General features: G+C 48.7%; 1 protein-coding gene across 2 annotated transcripts in view; it reads left to right on the forward strand.

Annotated features, from left to right (window-relative positions):
- CWC15 (CWC15 spliceosome associated protein homolog) overlaps positions 1 to 19,489 on the forward strand; it is a 126,550-nt gene that overhangs the window by 59,830 nt on the left and 47,231 nt on the right. For both annotated transcript variants that reach the window (XM_069639234.1, XM_069639235.1), the window contains one exon: positions 12,176 to 12,283. In XM_069639234.1, coding sequence (XP_069495335.1) covers positions 12,176 to 12,283 — 108 coding nt within the window. The remainder of the gene's footprint in view (positions 1 to 12,175; positions 12,284 to 19,489) is intronic.

Consider the following 19,489-nt stretch of genomic DNA (forward strand, 5'->3'; position numbering starts at 1 on the left):
GCTATTGTCAGACAGAGGGCTCTCGGAGTTTGCAGAGTTCTTTGCATGCCCTATTCTAATTGATAAACTCCTATTTTACGCTCACTCGCACTTTGTCCTGGCCTTATTCCCACTCCGGGAGAGTCTATTACTGTCTCTCATTGCGGGGAGGATCGTGCTATCTGGGAGACGCTTGCCTTCACTGCCCACCCCAGACACTCGGGCGACAGAAGTGGTCTTCAGTCCTGAAGCCCGCCAAAGACTTAGGAACAAAGGGACCAAACCTGGTTTGACACCAGAGACAAACACTAGAAGGACCTTTCCAAAATGAAATGGTGAAAAAAGAAGACTGGGACCTGTTTAAACAAAGGGGGCTCAGACGCCATCTTTAAAAACATGGCTCCCGCGATTTTTAGATACTGGTGTTCCCAGTCGGGATAAATCATGGTCGTTTGTTGTAAAACCCCTGCTACCAGCCATTTCAATAGGAAAGAGTAGCATTAGACTGCTCGTGGGTTTCTAGACATAGGGGATACTAGGTAACCCCTCCAGCACTCTATTGTAAGATAGTGTGTGCTCGGTCTAGGAATTTAAAAAGACTAGTAAAGTCAATTTAACTTTACATTCTCTGGGAAACAGTAGTTTATCCCAGATAAGTTATTTTAAACCTTGGGACAGCCAAAAAAGCTTCCCTGTGTCACTGCACTGAAAATCAGGTTTGGTTCCATATTAATATGGCGTCTGCAAAAGACCCAGAGGAAGAACACTTGTTAGCAAAGTAGGTGAAAAGCGCTTTCACTGTGGGTGGTAAGATATTGGAAAAGCAGTGAAAAATACTCTGGTGATAAACCATCCGGGCCTGGTGCATTGCCTGTTGGGGAGAAATCTCAAAAATGTGTTAATTCCCTCCACCTTAGAGACCCCCAGCAACTTTGCTGGATTTTGAGGACTTGATATTTTTACCTGGAGAGAGTGAGACCCTTTTTCCCACTCTCTCATGTATTATAAATGTGAATTTATACACTGTTTCTTTTGGTTATGGAGTCTAACCAACTCCATAGGAATCCTCTTTTAAACTGTGTCACAAAGCACCTTCAGTGCAGTGCCACAGAGAAGTCATCCAGATTTCCCAAGGTTTAAATACCTTCTCTGTGATCAACTGGTTTATAGTGACTTTTTTCGAATGCCATATTTTCAAAATGCCATTTTGTCAGCACAAAATTACTGAGAAAAAAATGTCATATGTTTTATTTTTTTTATTTTTTGAAATGGGGCGGGGGTTACCCCCCCCCCCCCCCCCCCCCCCAAGCCCGTTTTATTATTTTTTTTTGACACTTTTTTTAACTTATGAAACACAAAAAAACAAAATAAAGAATGCATTTGAGAAAAATAAATTCAGCAAATTGTTTTCGGCAAAATGGTATTTCAAAAATGTTTTCCAAAATATAACCGGATACCGGATCAACTGTTTCCCAGAGCAGACTTTACTTAGCATTGTAACTTTCTAGATCCAGCATGCCCTATCTTACAATAGAGTGACGGAGGGTTTACTTAGTATCCCCTTTGTCTAGCTTCTTGTGTAGCATACTATGTTACCCTTTCCTCAATTGGCTGGCTGGTGGCAGCGTTTTTGTTTTGAACTACCTTGGCTCACATTTACCGCAACCGTTTACGGCTCTGGTAAAGAGGCGTACAGCCAACTTTGCTAAAATGGTGCCCGGTCTTTTTTTGCCAGGTCTTTGTGGGAAGGTCCTGCTAAAGGGTTTCTGTGCACACCAAACCAGGGTTGGTCTTTGTTCATTTCACCTTTGGCAGGGTTGCTGAGAGAAACCCGCCACTGGCGCCCGAATGTCTGAGATGGGCAGAAAGTGAGGGAGGGGCCCGTAGTCCCATAGAAGACCCAAATGCACTCTGTGGTGATTGGCTCGCAAGTTTGTCTGGCTCGCAAGAATATTCTTCTGCAAAGGAGAAGAGGAATTAACCACCCGTGGAATTGAGTGACAACCCACCTTCCCCACTCCCGTTGTCTTTCCACTGATCACTCTTGATGTCCCCTCCTTAGTCTCACCTGATGGTTTGGAAGGATGAGCTCTCCATCCTGCGTCGACCGCAGGGGCGCGTTGATGACCAGTTACTTCACTGGCATAGAGGAATTGGTGAGTTCCAGTATTGACTCAAAAGTCCAATTGTTCATAAGAGTTCAAATGTCTGCTCTTCACTCGGTCCGATTCCTTGCAGGTTGCCGATTAATCCACTCGAAGATTTCCAAATGGCACTCTGTAAGATTCAGGTAAGTCTATTGTGTTTTTCCCCTTAGGGGCCGGGGTACGGCGGTGAAGCAGAGTTGACTGCGCCGATCCGAAATGTGGTGAGTACCTCCTGTGGTAAATCAGGTAAGTCCTTGGGGGTAGCTTGTATGGCCTTAGAGAATTCCCTTGCTCACCTTGTCTCCTTAGGTGTCGGAGGGCGGCCGCGAGATGGAGAGAGCGTGATGGAATGCTGAAGTACCGCCAAGCAGGTGAGTTCAGCGCGGCGCCGTAGAAATGCGAAGCAAGGCTTCAAAGACTTCTGTCTTTCAGTTCCTTGGCGAAATGGATCAGGATTCAGGTAAGGATTTAAGTTAAAACTCCTGTTCTAACCTTTATCCTTTTTGTCTTCTTGTTTCAGGAGTCCCAGGACTGAAGCGGGCGTGGCTGAAGACTGGAGCTGCTGAAAACACGGTGAGCGTTACTCTGCAGCAAGCAGATTAACGCGAAGCACGTGTGGCTGTCCGGGCGTGGTTTAAATAGCCTTGGAAGAAGATCCAGGTAAGTATTCTTCCACAGCCCCACCCAAGTAGCAAAATAGTCCCTTCAGTAAAATAGTCCCTCCTAAGCCTCATTTGGCTCGAGTCTTCATGCAGCATGGTCTGCTTCAGGTAAGTTATCAATAATGAGCCTGGCGCCGACTGACTTTATCTTTATGAGCCTGGCGCCATAGGCACCAGGACTGTACCCAAACAGCCCCTAACTGGGGCTTTTGGGCATGCTCCAAGTGGCATGATGCCTGCTTCCGGGGCTGCTGGGCCTGGTCTGGTCTTCCGGGGGCAGGCATGACAGCAAGTTACTTTTATGCAGGCATAAAGCTTTTGGAAGATCCTCCAGACTCCCACATAGCAGGACTGACCAAGCCTGAGCACCCTCAGCAGAGTGTGGGACCCCAGAAGCAAGGACAGTCCACCTTGACAGCCAGGAACTGTTCTTATTGCCATTTGCTGTACCGCAAAGAGCTGAAACTGGAAACGGCCACTGAAAGTGAAGTTTGCCGTTTGCCAGTTTTGACAGTCCCAGAGCAGTGCATGAGTCCCCCGACGTCCTCCCACTTGTCTCCCCACCCCCCACCCAACTGAGGCCCAGGAACAGCGAGATCTGCAGAGCTGCCCAGGAACAGAAGTCATCAGCTGCATCTTTTTCTTCTTTTTTTAATCAAAGATTTTATTGATTTTAAACATAATACAACAATACACTTATCTCTCTGCAGTACCGGGTAGGGACGTGGGAAAGGAGGGGAAATTTGGGGTAATAGCATAAGGGAAGGAAAGGGGTGGACAGGAGGGGAGAGGAACATATGCAAAATCTACATTCCAGGTACATGTGGTAGAATGCAGAAAGACAATCAATCAAAAAAAAAAAAAATAAATGAAAAATTCAATAAACTCAACTTCCGGGACCATGGTCCGACAGACCGTCAACTTGACAACAGATGATCTTGTGGCAAAGGATATTCTCGACAGAGGCATCTCCCTCCCACTCCCGAGGCAATTCTCAGTCACATAGGCTGTGGAGCCAATCTTGTCCTTTAGCTAGCCTCTTCCCATCTTCTCCATATTCCACATCCGTGACCCACTGTTCAAAGCTCGGCGTACGTTCCGATCCCCACAGTTGCGCAATGTTCCGCCTGAGAATTGCTACCGCAGCCGACCAGAGCAACTTCTCAAAACGGGAAAGGTCAGTGTCACTGGAGATCCCCAGGAGGAGGAGTTTTGGGCATCTCTGTGTATCTTTACCTATAACGCTTGACAGTTTATCACAGCATCTCTGCCAGAGCCTTTGTATCCTACTACATTCCCACAAAATATGGAAAAAGGTACCTTCTTCACTTTTGCAGCGTAGGCATCGTGCGTCCGGTTATTTGCCCCAGCGGAAGAGAGCCACTTCTGGCTAATAGGTGCGGTGCAGGATCTTCAGTTGGACCAGTCTAAGTCTGGAGGAAATGGTCGGTTCTTGCGGGTACATCAGGGCCTCCACCCAGTCCTCCGGTTGAAGTGGACCCACATCCCGTTCCCACTTTGCCTTCAGGCTGGTTAGTTCCGGTGTCGCGAAGGATGTTATCACATTGTACATGGTAGAGGTGACTTTCCGGTCCACCCGGTCCAAAACTGTTCCTCTCCAATGGGGAGCTTTCCGGCATGTCTCGTGTTACGAGTCTGTGGGTCAGCCTACCGTGTTTCAGCTGCATATAGTGATACCTCTCTGTGTCTGGGAGGGAGAACTTTTCATGCAATGTCTCGAATGGTACCAGGTTGTCCTCGTGAACCACATCTCCTGTACTGGCGATTCCTCGCTGGGCCCACTCAGGCCATCTGGGCAGCTTTCTTATTTCGGGAAGGTTGCAGTTGTTCCATAGGGGTTGTGCTAGCGTTAGCTTCCCGCACCATCCCAGGTACTGATGTGTATCTTTCCATATTCTCACTATATGCGTTGCCATATCCGTGTGTGATGGGCTGTTCAGGCCTCCATTCAGATGCTTTAGAGGCGTGGTCGTGGCATTACAGATAAGACCTTTGATATGTGGGAGGCTTCCGTCTCCTTGGAGCATGTCATTTACTACCACCATCTGGCTGGCCCAGTAGCATGACTGTATCCTGGGCAGTCCAATGCCTCCTTCCCAGATGGACCTTTGGAGCATGGCGAGAGCAATTCGTGGGTGTTCCCCCTACGCCCCACCCCCCCATAGCAGCTAGGGTGCACTCTATTTTGTGAAATTCTTGCTGGTGAATGTATAATGGCGCATTTTGCAGGATATATAAGAATTTATGAAGGGCAATCATTTTGAACAGGGCCGCTCTGCCCATCAGCGTTAATGGCAAGGAGATCCAATGGCGAGTATCTTCTGCAAATCTTGTCATGAGGGGGGGGGAGATTCAGGGTTGTGTATGCAGTCAACTGCTTCGTGATACGTATCCCCAGATACTTGAACTGTTTTCTTTCGATCTGGTAAGGGCCAGACGTCAAGTTTGCCGACGAGGTGTCCCCTAGCGGGAAGAGGATGGATTTGGACCAGTTCACTCGCAATCCGCTGAATGCCTCGTATTGCTCTAACAGGTGCATGACTCTGGGACAGGCATTGCTTGGGTCTTTCAGATATATGAGAAGGTCGTCTGCATATAGAGAGATTGTCTTCCCAGGTCTCGGACCAACGGAAGCCTTCCCAGGTTGGCGTGTTTCGCAAGAGGATTGCCAGTGGTTCGATGGCGATAGCAAAAATCATGGCCGACAACAGGCAGCCCTGTCTCGTGCCCCTCCCCAGATTGAAGAGGTCCGAGCGCCAGCCATTAACTCTGGTCCTGGCCACCGGGGATTCGTACAACAAGCGCACCCACTTCATAAAGTTCTCACCGAAACCCATGCGTTGCATTATGGTCCAGATGGCCTCCCATCTCACCGAGTCGAAGGCCTTCTCGAAGTCTTGAAGTCCATTGCTAGCAGGGCTAGCGGGCCCTGTATGCTGTTGGCTCTTTCCAGGGCCGAATATAGCCTGTGGAGGTTCATACGTGTTAATCTCTGGGGCATGAAGCCGCACTGGTCCGGATGTATCAGGGTGGGAATCACCTGTTGCAGGCGGTCGGCAAGTAGTTTTGCCAGAATTTTAGTTTCGCTATTGATGAGTGAGATGGGCCTATATGAGCTGCATCTTTCCTGGGGCTTGTCCGGCTTGGGTATCACTATTATTGTTGCTTCTCGCAGATCTGGTGGGAGAGTGCCCTCTTCTAGCGCGTGTTGGTACATTTGGAGCAGCTGTGGGGCCACCACATTGGTCCCCACCTTTCGCCATAGCTCACCCGGGAAGCCGTTGGGTCCTGGGGCTTAACTGGATCGGAGGCTCGACATAGCACTTAGGATCTCCTCTTCTGTGATCTCCCTCTCCAACAGTTGCAGTTGCGTTTCCGTTAGTGGGGATGTTAATTTGTTCCATGATCGTGTTGTCCATCTGTGTCGTGGGCGTTCTGTACAGCTCAGCATAATAATCCGCGAAGCCCTGACTTATTTCCTGATCGGTCACTCCTGGATTCGGTCCTCCTGTCTCGAGCCTTCGGACATGGCTGCGTCCCTGTTCCATCCTTTCCAGCCAAGCCAGCATCTTGCCTTGTCCCCTGTTTCATAAATTCTCGCCCGCATTGCAGTATGCGCTTGTTTCGCATTGTCCATCGCTTTGTTTTGCAGCTTTTTCTGTGCTAGTAGCAATGGTCGATTCGAGGTCGGTGTGTCCTCGATTATGTGCCTCTCCTCTGCTCGCTTGACCTGTTGTTCGGCCTCAAGCGTCTTGCTCCAGTGCTGTCTTTTTTTCGCGGTTGTCCACAATATCAGTTCGCCTCTTAGCACCATCTTGTAGGCCTCCCACAGTGTTCCTGGGTTCATTGCCGTCTGAGAGTTGAGCTCGAATTATGTACTGGTCGTCTCCTGCAGCTTGTCCACAATCGCAGGGTCATCCAGGTAATAGCTATTTAGGCGCCAGCTCGGCGGTGGAATCCGCCTGGATGTTATGAGTGTCAGTTCTAATGGGGAGTGGTCAGAGATGCCCCGGGGGAGAATGTCTATTTCTTGCACCTTATGTAGCGAGGCATGTTCCCCTGAGTGGAAAGAGTATGCTCTCGTGTCCTGGTGGAGTTCTCTCCACACGTCACATAGACCTAGTGCGTTGGCAAACGTGGCAAGTCTGGTGGGAACATTGGGGTTTCTATTCCTCAAGTGTGATCTATCAAGGGTTACGTTCATGACTTCATTAAAGTCACCTCCCAGGATCATGAGGTTGGATGTGTCGTTTGCGATTAACGGGGCAATGTCGGTAAGCAGCGGCTCAAGCAGGGTAGGGGGTGCGTAGGTCGCTATCAGAGCGATGGAGTGATCCCATAGATATATATGCCGCCTGTGTCATGGGTCACTGACGTGAGGTGAAAGGGAAGGTTTTTGTGTACCAGGATCATGACACCTCTTGAGCCTATCGCAAAACCTGAGTGAAGTGCCAGTTTATAGTTTGTGCGTCTGAATAGGGTACAGTCATTGCCTGCAAGATGGGTCTCAGACGGGAACACTATGTCAGCCCCCCGCCTGTTAAGGAATTGCCGCACCAGCCGACGCTTGACTGCGCTGCCCAACCCATTAACGTTCCAAGTCATGAGCCTCGGTGTTCTGAGAGCGTTGTTGCTACCACTATGTGATGCCATGGGTGCTTGTGATGGTCACTGCCTGTGTTGCCGCCGACGGTGTAATACGACAGCTACAGATACGCCCGCAGGCGAACACTGTCTTATCTAGCCTTATCATCCTATGCGTTTGACGGTCCTGTCTGTAACTAAACCTAACAAATCCCCAACCCCCCTCCCCATACTCCTCCCAACTAGAAGCATCGGTCACCCGAACAAAAAAACCACTGGTGTCAACTGGACACCTTACATGCGTCCTAACTTCAAGTCTAGGTAGCCTCCCTCGGGTTTTATCTCAGGGGGAGAAGGCCCTCTCTTGGGGGGGTGGCTAGGGAGGAATCGCCATGGATAATACCTGTGGAGGGGGCTCTCGTTGAGTCGCAGACTTGGGGCACACCGCGACCGCATCAGATAAATGTGTGTAGCCTACTGTTGCGAAGGTGCGTGTAGAAAGAGTGAAGCAGTAGCTCAACCTGGGTGACCCAACAGGACATCGGGCATCCGGCCGGCCTCGGGTCAGTGGTCAGCCTCCCCGCTCTTCCGGTGGGTGCTGCGCTGGTGGTTGGCGGCCCTCCCGCTGTTGGTCTGGTGGAGGCCTCCGGTTCCTACCCCTGTTGTCGCGGGGGGTCGACCAGTCTCCGTCTATGTTTTGTTCAGCCCAGCGCCAATCCTCCTTGGAGTCATTGAAATGGACTGTTGTCCCTTTATGGTAAATCTTGAGTTGCGCAGGGAAGAGCAGGCCATACTTCACTCCCATTGTTTGCAGTTGTTTTTTGAGGTGATCGAAGGAGTGTCTCTTGCCTTTTGCACTTCCCTGGTGTAGTCGGGGGGGGGGGGGGGCAATTTTGGAGCTGTTGAACATGACGGTGCCTTTTGCGCGCGCATGCTGCAGTAGGGCATCGCAATCCCTGTAATTTAAGAATTTTGCAATTATCGTGCGTGGAGGTGCACCAGGTGGGGGTCTGCTTGTGGGCACTCTGTGTGCCCTCTTAATCGAGAAGAACTTGGAGAAGGCGTCCGGCTCGTACAGATCAGTCAGCCATTGTTCTAGAAAAAGTTCCATGCAGGAGCCTTCGGCCTTCTCAGGTATACCGAGTATACGCACGTTGTTACGCCTTGATCTGCCCTCTCCATCTTCAATCCTGTCCTCCAGTACCTTTTAGTTTGGATGTTACGTTCTGGAGCTGCTGTTGCATAATGTGTATTCTATCCTCTGTGTTGGATATGCGATGTTCCGCTTCCCCGGTGCGTGCTGTCAGCTTTTGAAGATCGTGATGGAGGAGGGATACATCCATGCTTATCCCGTCCATTTTCTGCTCCATTGATAAGCGGGAATCGGCTATCGCGGCCATAATGTCCTTCAGTGAAATTCCCTGGTCCGTTTCCATCTCGTCCGCGGATTGCGGCTGGGGGTCTGCCGCCAGGGGCGGTTGGATGGTATACTGATCCATCCTGCTTCGTGTAGGAAGTTTCCTTGCCTTGTCTTTCCCCATGGTACCGATATCACTAGCTGCGTATGTCTGTCTTGCACACCGTCGCCTCCTGGAGCGGAGTTCGGGGTGGCGGGGGTGGGGGAGAACACTCGCCCACGCTGTCCCACTGCTCCGGCACCTCTTCCCCGTCTGTGGCTCACAGGTCTGCCTCACACGCTGGGTCGCACGGGAAGGGTGCCCCTCGTTCTCGAGCAGGAGTGCTGCCGGCGGGGTCGCAGCGTCCCACGCGGGTGGATACGCGCTCGGTTCTCACCTCTGCACTGGTTCGCTATAGTCCGCCTGTTGGGGGGGACACCATCCTGCCGGGATCACTTTGTTCCTCCGATGTCGACTGCGGAACAGTAACGGGCTGGTTTCCGATGTCGCACAAACTCACTTCAGGGCGTTCGTCCGTGTGCGCCGGTGGCCATTTTGGAGTCTGGATGTCGATCGACTCAAAACTTCTCGTGGTCGTATTTCTTGGAATCGGCTGTGGTTTCCTCAGCTCTATGCCTCGTTTGTGCCCAAGGGTATCCGACACCCTACGGGTTTTTATCAGCTCTTATGTCATCGAATTTCAATTTTATCAGGATATTTGCTGCGGTCGCAGGAGCCGAGGAGACTTACGTCCTTCTCATCCTGCGGCTAGCCATGCCCCTCCATCTTTTTCTTTTTGACCAAGGTAGTGTAAAATAAGTCTAAGAACTTACTTCTTACTGTAGAAGTGCTTTTAACTTCCACAAGTCTTATCAGATTGTGGCCCTACATTTGATTCTTCTTTTCATCATAGACTCCTAAGAACTTCTGCAACGACTTTTCCATTTACTTACCTGAAGTGCGGCATCCTATACAAAGACTTTTGCCTATTGACTTTGGCTTAGCCTATTGAATTGAATGACTCTTCTAATTGCTATCTGAAATTATTTGCCCTACTTAGGAATATTTGTAATTTCTTGTGTTCTAATAACTTTTGCCTTTTACCAACTTTTTAAGAGTGTTCTGAATGCCAACAGTAAGATATTAATGTCCCCAGCATGCGTGTCATTGAAGTCACCTGTGGGTGTAGCTTGTCTGTGGGCCATCCCAACAGAGTATTGTCTGATTCAGAAACTCAAGCTGTGGTAGGACCTCATGGGGAGGAACTCCCTCCTTGGACAACTAACTTGGGATTAGCCCAGCAAATAAAATTGATGTACGCGATTATTTCGTGAAAGAAAATGTCAAATTCAAAAATGGCGAATTTGAAATGCATGTTACAAATCCCCCCAACCACCTACCTACCATCCATACTTGCCTCTATGGCCTACTTAACTATTTCTCCTCTGCACGGCTCTGTTCTTGCGACGTGAGTTTTGAGTTCCGCCTCCCTATTGAGAGGCAGAACATTCGCGGCAGGGTACTTTTTTGGTTGCTTTAAAAAAAAAAAAAAAAATGTCCTCTGCATTCTTTTTTAGGTCAACCCCACCACCCTTGTTTTTCATTATTGTTCAGTAAGGAGAGTGGGGGAGACCCCCGCTGCCCTTACTCCACATTCTTGTTTTCTGTTTTTTTTTTTTTGTGGCGAAATTGGCACTTTCTCCCACTATTTTCTTTTTTTTTTCTTTGCGATGGATACCTAATAAAACCTCTCCATTCTCTAGCCCATTCCGTCCCCAACCTTCTTGTTGAACGCGGAACCATGTACTATTGTGATCCAAAAGAACCAAATGGCCTCTAACACAGACTAGGAAGAACACAGAGACTGCTCCCAATACTGGTACTAAGACTATGTGGCCCGAGGAGGCATAGAGATGAACCTGTCAAAATTAACAAGGATCTTTGACAGCCCACCCCACAAGAGCAGGCCACAATGTATAAAGGCAATCGATGGACAACAGCTTTAGTCAATCCCAGCATGGAGCTCAGCTGCAAAAGCAACGGACACAGAGAATGTTCAGCACAGGAAATCCAAAGTCTGGTTGCTGACCCGAGTATGATGATGATGATGATGATGATGATGGCGACGACACCTGCGGTCGGCTTCGTGAGTCTTCACAGCCACCGCAGAAGCAGATGGGGAAAGCCATGTAAACTGAGAAGCCGGACCGCCATCCCTGGAAGCCCCACTGGCATACCAAAGCCCAAAAGCGGGTAAAGGGTGGTACAGGAGACCCGGATGGGACACTGGGACGCAGGAAGGAGGCGCGCATGCAATCCTTGCCTGGCTTCGCACTAGACTCCTCTCCTCGCAGCAGTAGGAAAGAGAATCCCACTGACCACCAGGGCAGGGTCTGGGACCCTGTTCCCAATTAAAGTGGGAAAGAGGAGACCACTTGCCATACAAGAATGGTCAGTGGCGGAGGTAAGTACACTAGTTACAAGAGAAGGGTCTGGGACCCCAGCATGAAGGAGAAACAAGTTTGAGCGACTGGGATCCCAACACTATTTGGGACATTGTTGAAAACAAGTCACAGTGGCAAAGTGTGTAGCAAACTGGAAGCAGTGAGAAAACGCTACCAAGCAATACCAGGAGAACGTAGTCATTCTGCCGGTAACATATGACAAACGTCAGGGGAAGGGAGTCATTCCCCCTGGTTTTATTGGAAATTGTACAGCACCACATAGGGAGAAGAGGGGCGTTCTCCTAGAAGGAAATTGTGTAAAGACTGACTGAAAACTGCAAGCCAGGGGAAGGGCGTCATTCCTCCTGGTATATTTGTTTTGAGAGAACCTTTTGTTGAACCCCATCCAAGAAGCCGGAGAAGGTAGCCATTCTGCTTTAAGATGGGACTTTCTATTGGTTTACCTTTTTAGTTGTAGAGTGAGGGACAGAATTGGGTTGTGACACAGGATTGTGGAATTTACTTGGATGGATGTTCCGACAGACCCTTTTAGTATTAGTTTTGAGGCAGGGAAACTCATCTTGACAGTTATGGATACGAAGGATCTTTTTTGTAAAGAAAAAAGGCTGTAACCAAAACCATGCCACCTTGTGTCGGCATCCTTCTTCGTCACCCTTAAAATACACACAAATGTTTTGAGGACTCCTTGTTGCTTTGCTTTTAAATATGTTCAAAATGGACAACAATAACTACATTCCTTCTCATTTAGGCATGCCAATCCACACAATTTCTTGAAGTAGTTGTGCTCAGCAGCCGTTTTTATTTATACTTATTAGCGATACAGTTGCTCCTAATAGTAAACAAAATGCATGTTTGCCCTTCGTGCTGAAATAGTGAGTTTCATGCGTTTTATAAAACGTTTTGTTTCTTGATGACCTTAGGAAGATGACGATGATGATTCAGATGATGATAGTGATGATGAAAATGCAGCTCTTCAGGCAGAGCTTGACAAAATAAAAAAGGAACGTGCCGAAGAGCAAGCCCGCAAGGTAAGACCTATGTTAAAGTTACTTTCATTTGTTTTGATTTCTGGATAATGTTGTTGCAAATGTAAAACGAGTTATGGGTGTTTACACAGCATACACTAAAGATATTGTGGGTGTATTGGCACTTTGCCCACTGTATTTGGGGGAGTTGGGTGGCAGCTGTTCACAGGCTTTATGGGGGAAAATATATATGCAAAAGAGTATGTAGCCAGTAGAATGCTTAGCTCCACACCTGCAACTAAGAATGCTCTCTCTCCAGCTACACCTTCTTAAAGCTTCAGGCCTCCACAACCTAGTCGTAGACTGATATTGTGTGCCTGGCTGGGGCATAGCAGTGAAACATAGTGTTTAAAAACCCGAGCCCATTCTGTTATTTAATGGTTGATTCATGGAGCACCCCATTTCTACTAATGAATTCACATCTAATGTGTTTCATTTCTACACAAGAAATCCCTGCGATTGATTCAGGGTTGGAGTAGTTGGAGTGCATTTCCTAGCACCTATTGATAGGTGAGCACCCCATTTATTCATGGTGTGATGCTCATTTGCAAAAAAAGAGGTGATAGTTGGAAGGTTTAGAATGAATCTTAACCACTGGCATTTTTCGCCTGCCAAGCCATTACAGAAGGGGAAAGACCATATGCAAATCGGGCTTAGTTCTATATTAATATTGCAGTCCAGCCCAAACTGCTAGGTCACATCCCTTCTGCACGAGTCCACAAGCATCCCCAAACATGTTTCGGCCTTGTTGGGCCACATCAGTGAGGAGTAGCTTGAGTCTCCAGGCCCAGCAGGCACAGGACCCATGTCTGGGCATACCCATCCCACTCGGGCTGACAAAGCAAAAACAGAGGTGATGGCTGGTAGGTTTAGAATGAATCTTAATTTGAACAATCCATTGACTATGGTAGACCACTGAAACACGAAGTGGGCTTCAGAAGCTGAAGGTCCAACATCTGGAGATTACAGATTTGCATGTCTTATCTACTCATTGCCTTGATTTCACTGAATTGTTTAATTCTTGGCCAGTATTTGAGGAATTGACTGTTCCCAGCTAAGCTCGGTAATCAGTGTGTCTTGGTTTCCATTTAACCTGAGCAGCATTTCAACATCATCCACATAGCAAAAGTAAGTAAACCTAGGTCCATTTGCAGTCCTTGGACGGGTAAATGCATTCAGGTGAACCAGGGGCAAGGCTGATTTACCCCCCCTTCCTGCCCCCTGTGGAGCGCCCACAGGGGTGGAACAGGGCAATCATTACCGTTACAGCATGGATGTGATTTGAAAGAACATAAGCTGGTGCACAGCCTGGCCCTGTATGCCACACTTTCTGAGGTGGGTCCAGAATAAAAGTGTGGAATAAAATCGATGTAACCTCACTGTCAACTTTTCCCCAATTATCAGATGTAATTCATGCCTGTGAAATAGCAGAAGCTCCTTTAAAAAAGTCACGGTTTTACCACCCAGGATATTTGTTGTAACAGTGACACCTCCAGCCTCTTTGTAGGGAATGGACATTTTTAAGAATAGGCGAGGATAGAAATGTGCAGGATCATTGGTGTAAAGACTAGCTTTCTTTGTTGATAAAACCATATCATGCTAGAGATTCAGCAGGGCATGGTAATACTCATATAACACAAATGTGCACTTTAAACAAATGAGTACCTTATTCCACCAATGTGAAATCATGGTTTACCATTTTCAACAACCTCAATCACTTTAAAAAAAAAAATAATTTTGCTAGTGCAAAAAGGTTATTAGCATTATTTGCATGACCTCATCATTGAATTCTCTGAATCTTTTATCCAGCCAAACTGCTAGTGTGTATCCCTCCAAAATGAAATGTTCCATCCTCTGGCATTCTTAATTTGCCTACTCGCGCATGTCTTTCATTCACAGTCCCGCCACTGACTAGAACTGGTCAGTGCTGCACCTGTGCTGGTTTGCCTAATTACCTTTTTGTTACATAGGTCTTTTAAAAAAGATCTCTTATAGAGCTTGGAAGCATCATAGGCATTCTACTGCAACCCCCATTCCCCCCACCTCCCAAAAATGTATTTCTGATGCTTGTTAATCTGCTTAGATTCTCATGCTGTGCATATGGTCCGACATCCAGTGGTAACTGCGGAGTATTACAGCTTGTCTTTCGTGGACCGAAGGGGGACGTAGGCGCGTCTGTAACACTATCCCTATCATGACGTGTAGTGTACCCAAAATCCCTCACGTGCCGAGGTCCCTCAGATTGTTTTTTCCACCAAGATAACTGGTCACCCTATAGCAGAGCTCTTACATAAGAGACATTGTTTCTTTAGACCGACTTTGTCGGTTATTTCCCCCTTAAGTCACTTTGACAGCAAGAAAAAACTTCGACGAAGAGTTTCTACAGCAGTGGATTTCGGTGCCTAAGATCCGGCGGCTGAGGCATCCACGTGGCCGGGCCCTCTGGCCAGCCTACATAGTAGGGAGAGTGGGGTTGGGGTGGCCATATCTTTCGTTATGTCTTTCCTCTTTCCCCCTCTGTGCCCTCTAGGTTTGGTCATCTTTGTTTACACCTTTCACTATGGAAAGGACTCCATTTAGGTTCTGCCCTAAGTGTAAGGTCATATACCCGTGGAAAGACGAGCACAGAACGTGTAATTCTTGTCTCCCCTTAGATCACGACGCGAAGCGGTGTGCGACTTGTAAACGCCTTCGGCCTAAGACCCTTAAGGAGTGCCGTGTAAAGCGGTGGGCCACGTATGGTATGTTGCGGACAGAACACTGTTCCCCACCGCCACACCTGCCAAAGTGACGGGAGCACCTCCGATGACCAAACATCCATAGCGGATGCTATAGACCTTGAGGCAGATACTTCTAGGTATGCCATGCCTGTCCCGACCCTTCAAGGCCGGATGCAAGTCTCGCTTCAGGGACAACACCCAGCGACAGGGGCATACAAAGACCACATCACACCAAGCACACAACCCCACCACCGATTTCGACGGGTAAGTCGAAAAAGGTGAAGGCACCAACGGGGCCATCGAAAATTTCGGCGGATTCCTCTGATCGTGCAGATCACCAGCCTTCCCTGCATCCGCAGCAGCGTCATGTGGCTGGGCTTCCAAAAACAAGGGCGCTACCCCTAAATCGAATGGGTGCATTTGAGGCTCAGATGGTCCCTAAAGGCCCGGTAGGCCCAAAACATACTACTAGGCCTCCAGGCAAAAATCTACCGCTAGGCCCTCTAACGCTGCGGTAGGCGGTAAATCTACCGATAGAGCTTCAGACCTGTTTCGGCGGAGATTGAAGACAGGATCGCGAGAATTACTTCAGCAGTTGGTACCTACTCCGTCTAAACGTATGGGGGAAGCCGCGGACAAGCCTAAAGATGCGCCATGGTACCCTGATTCTCGCGAAACCCACGAGGACAGTCGGGAGCCTCTTTCCAACATCCTTGGAGACAAATTTCAGTGCCAAAGGGCAGAAGACAATGTTTTTCTACCCGTAGGCCCTTCCCTTCTGGTTCATCTAAGTGGACAAGGGAGAAATTTGAAGGGTGCATGGATCGTCTTGAAAAAATTATCTCTTTGTGAACATCCATTCCCTAAGAGATCTCGTGGAGAACCTATTTTTAAATCGGCTTCACATATCCAAGAAAATCTGGATTCTTAGCCCTCGGTCCCTGTCCATCATGTAGACGTCGTCCAGATGGTCACTTATCAGGACATCTACAGTGAAGAAGAGCCTTCCTTCCTGCAGTACTACAATGAGGACCAGGCGGATGCCATGGACAACTGGGAGGAAACCCAGCAAGTGGAAACGGAGCCATGGACGCTCCCCATGCAAGATCAGGACACTGATGTTCTATGCATGGATTCTCCTCCATCCACCCCGGCTCACCAGGCCTCACCTGTAGACGACCAAATGGCATTCAATGCCATCTTAAGGAAGGCAGCAGATCACTTTCAGATCACTACTCAAGAGGCGATACCCGAATAAGGCTGTGTGGAGGTCATTCTCAAAGAGAAATTCCCCTCCTTAATTCTGTTAAAAGAAGATTGACCCCCTCCCTGGTGTCGCCAGCTCAGACCCGTGCAGTAAACCCAAGAATGACTCTTAAGTCTCTGCAACAGATAAACCTTCCCCCCAAAGGGCAAGTTGTTTTTGTCGGTCCTTTCGAGGGCAGTCCCGTGCAAGTCGGAACAACTACAGTACGGGAAACAACTCTGGACAAACATCAGGAAGCCCCGCCTATTACCCACCAAGGGGTCAGCGATGTGGCAAAGGCTCCAATCCCAGAGGAGCCACAGCCTCTGGTCAGAAATGACCAATCGGATCAAGGTCCTCTCCCATGTCACCCCGGTCGGGGGGGTGTTTTAACATCTTTCCTCACGGCATGGGAGGGGATAACTTCAGACCAGTGGGTTATAAAGACAGTCGCCCATGGGGACTGTGTAGAATTCAGCCGGCCACCACAATTCAGACCTCCACGCTCACGGCACCTCTCACCGGACCATCTGCAGCTCCTGAATCAAGAGGTGAAAGCGCTGCTGGGAAAGGACGCCATAGAAGCCGTCCCTATTCTTCAGATAAACAAGGGTATTTATTCAGTGTACTTCCTTCTACCCAAAAAGGACCTCACCATGCGCCCTGTTCTAGACCACCAGCAGCGAACAAATTTATAAAACCTCAAAGGTTTTGTATGGTAACGCTACAGGAGGTGATCCCGCTGTTGAAACAGGGGGACCACATGGCAACATTCGACATGAAAGATGCATACTTTCATATTTCTATGTTGCCAGCGTACAGGACAGATCTAAGATTTGCGATAGAGGACAGGCATTACCAATTCAAAGTGCTCTCCTTCGGCATCGCCTCAGCGCCAAGGTTGTTTACAAAGGTCCTGGCAGTGGCGGCAGCACACCTGCACAGACTGTCCACCCTTACCTTGACGACTGGCTCATAACAGGGGACTCTTGCGACATATGCTTTTTGAGCACCCAAAAGACCGTAGCCCTTCTGTTCAGTCTGGAATTCTCCATCAATGAGAAAAAATCCAGTCTAGTCCCCAGTCAAGTAAAACAATTTCTTGGGGCTCTAATCCAGACGAAGGATGTCCTCGTCTTCCCCTCCAATGAGAGGGTTCAGAACATGCTTTTTCACATCCCTCAATATGTAGCGAGTCGGGAGGTGATGGTGCACAAAGCCATGCATTTGCTAGGGATGATGGCGTCATGCATATACTTGGTTCCCCACACGCGGCTGCGCATGCGTCCCATGCAAGAGTGGCTCAACAGCCAGTGGTGTCAGGCCAGCGGACAATGGGAATATCTGGTAGTTATCTTGGCAGCCCTCGTTCTCTCTCTGCAGTGGTGGTCAAGGGAAAACCTCTTGAAGGGGAAAACCTTCACCACCCCTGCATTGGAAGCCACTCTCACGACAGACTCATCTCTCACGGGGTGGGGGGGTGGGGGGGGGGAGGAGGAGGTTTTCACCTGCTTCAGCAGACAGCGCATGGAGTGTGGTCCCCACAAGTAGCATCCAACCATATAAATTTACTGGAGCTTTTAGCGGTGTTCAACTACAAGGGAAGACCGCACCACAGCCATGTAGTACCTGAACAAACAAGGGGGCACACACTCTCCAGGGCTATCCAAGCTGTCTCAGAACATTTGGATGTCGGCTCTCAAACACAAGATGTTTCTGTTGTCCCAACACGTTCTAGGGGAACTAAATCTTTTGGCAGATGTGATCAGCCGAGATTTCCCACTGCCCATAGAATACAAATGGCGTCTGCACGAAGACATAGTGTCCAACTTCTTTGCAGAATGGAGCTTCCCAGAGATCGACCTGTTTGCAACTCGGGAGAACGCTCAATGCCAAGACTATGCCTCCAGGTACCCCAAGAACCGCTCCAAGGGGAACGGTGTCTGGATAACATGGTCGGGGACATATGTTTACGCTCCCCCATCCCCCTGCCCCCGACTCCTCTACTCCACAAGATAGTGCACAAGATGCACCAGGAACCAGTCCCCATGATACTGGTAGCCCCGCCAACCCTGGTTTGCGCATCTAATGGAATTGTCCCTCTCCCCACCAGTGAAACTACCCTGCCCGTACAACATGTCTCGGGACAGGGGGGAAGACTATACCCATGCCCACAAACTCTGAACTTGGCGGCCTGGCTCCTGAGGTCATAGAATTTGGACACCTTCAGCTCCCTAAGAGATGCATGGACATTCTCGGGGAGTCTAGGAAACCTAATACCCTCTATTGCTGTTCCAGCAAATGGAAACGGTTTGTTATCTGGTGTAATACCAAGGGCGTCAATCCCATCTCACCCACACACATTGTGCTCTATCTAACCCATTTGTTGGACACAGGGTTGGTCTTCAATTCCCTAAACGTTCATCTGGCTTCTCTTTCAGCCTGCACCACGTCACAACAAAAGGTGTTGTGGTGGAAAATACCGGTGATTAAAGCTTTTATGGAAGGGGTTAAGAGAAGTTATCTTCCCATTTCTCACCCAGCTCCTGGATGGGATCTAAATGTGGTTTTAACTAGACTCATGGGATCTCCCTTTGAGCCAATGCATAAAGCAAGTCTAAAAGACCTTACTTACAAGACGGCCTTCCTAGTGGATATCACTTCGATTAGAAGGGTTGGCAAACTACAGGCCCCCTCTGTTCTAGATCCTTTTGTTACAGTCCACAGGGATTAGGTAGTTCTGCGCACTCATCCCAGATTTGCGCCTAAAATCATCTCGAAGTTCCATGTGAACCAATCGATCGAACTACCTACCTTTTTCCAGAATCCCACTAGCATGGCCGAAGGAAGCCTACGCACACTAGATGTGCACTGGGCGGTCATGTTCTTCCTGGAAAGAACTAAACCACTGAGGAAAACAAACCCATTTTTCGTTTCAGTGGCAGCTGGTAGAGAAGGGGATCCTGTCTCTAAATCAGCTGTCTCTAGGTGGATTGTCAAATGCATCACACTATGTTTCTCTCTTGTTAAGAGAGAACTGCCTTTCAAGCCTAGAGCACACTCTACTCAGGGCACTGGGGCTTCCATAGCATTCATTGCAAATATTCCCCTAGATTCCATTTGCCAGGCAGCAACCTGAAGTTCTGTACACACCTTTACAAAAACACTTTTGCCTAGAAACTCCTCCTAGGTCTGATTCTCAGGTGGGACAAGCAGTACTAAGACATCTTTTCTCTACTGTTC

This window comes from Ambystoma mexicanum, chromosome 7q (genome assembly GCF_040938575.1).
Source record: "Ambystoma mexicanum isolate Mex_15411 chromosome 7q, UKY_AmexF1_1, whole genome shotgun sequence".
In the NCBI taxonomy this organism is placed as follows: Eukaryota; Metazoa; Chordata; class Amphibia; order Caudata; family Ambystomatidae; genus Ambystoma; species Ambystoma mexicanum.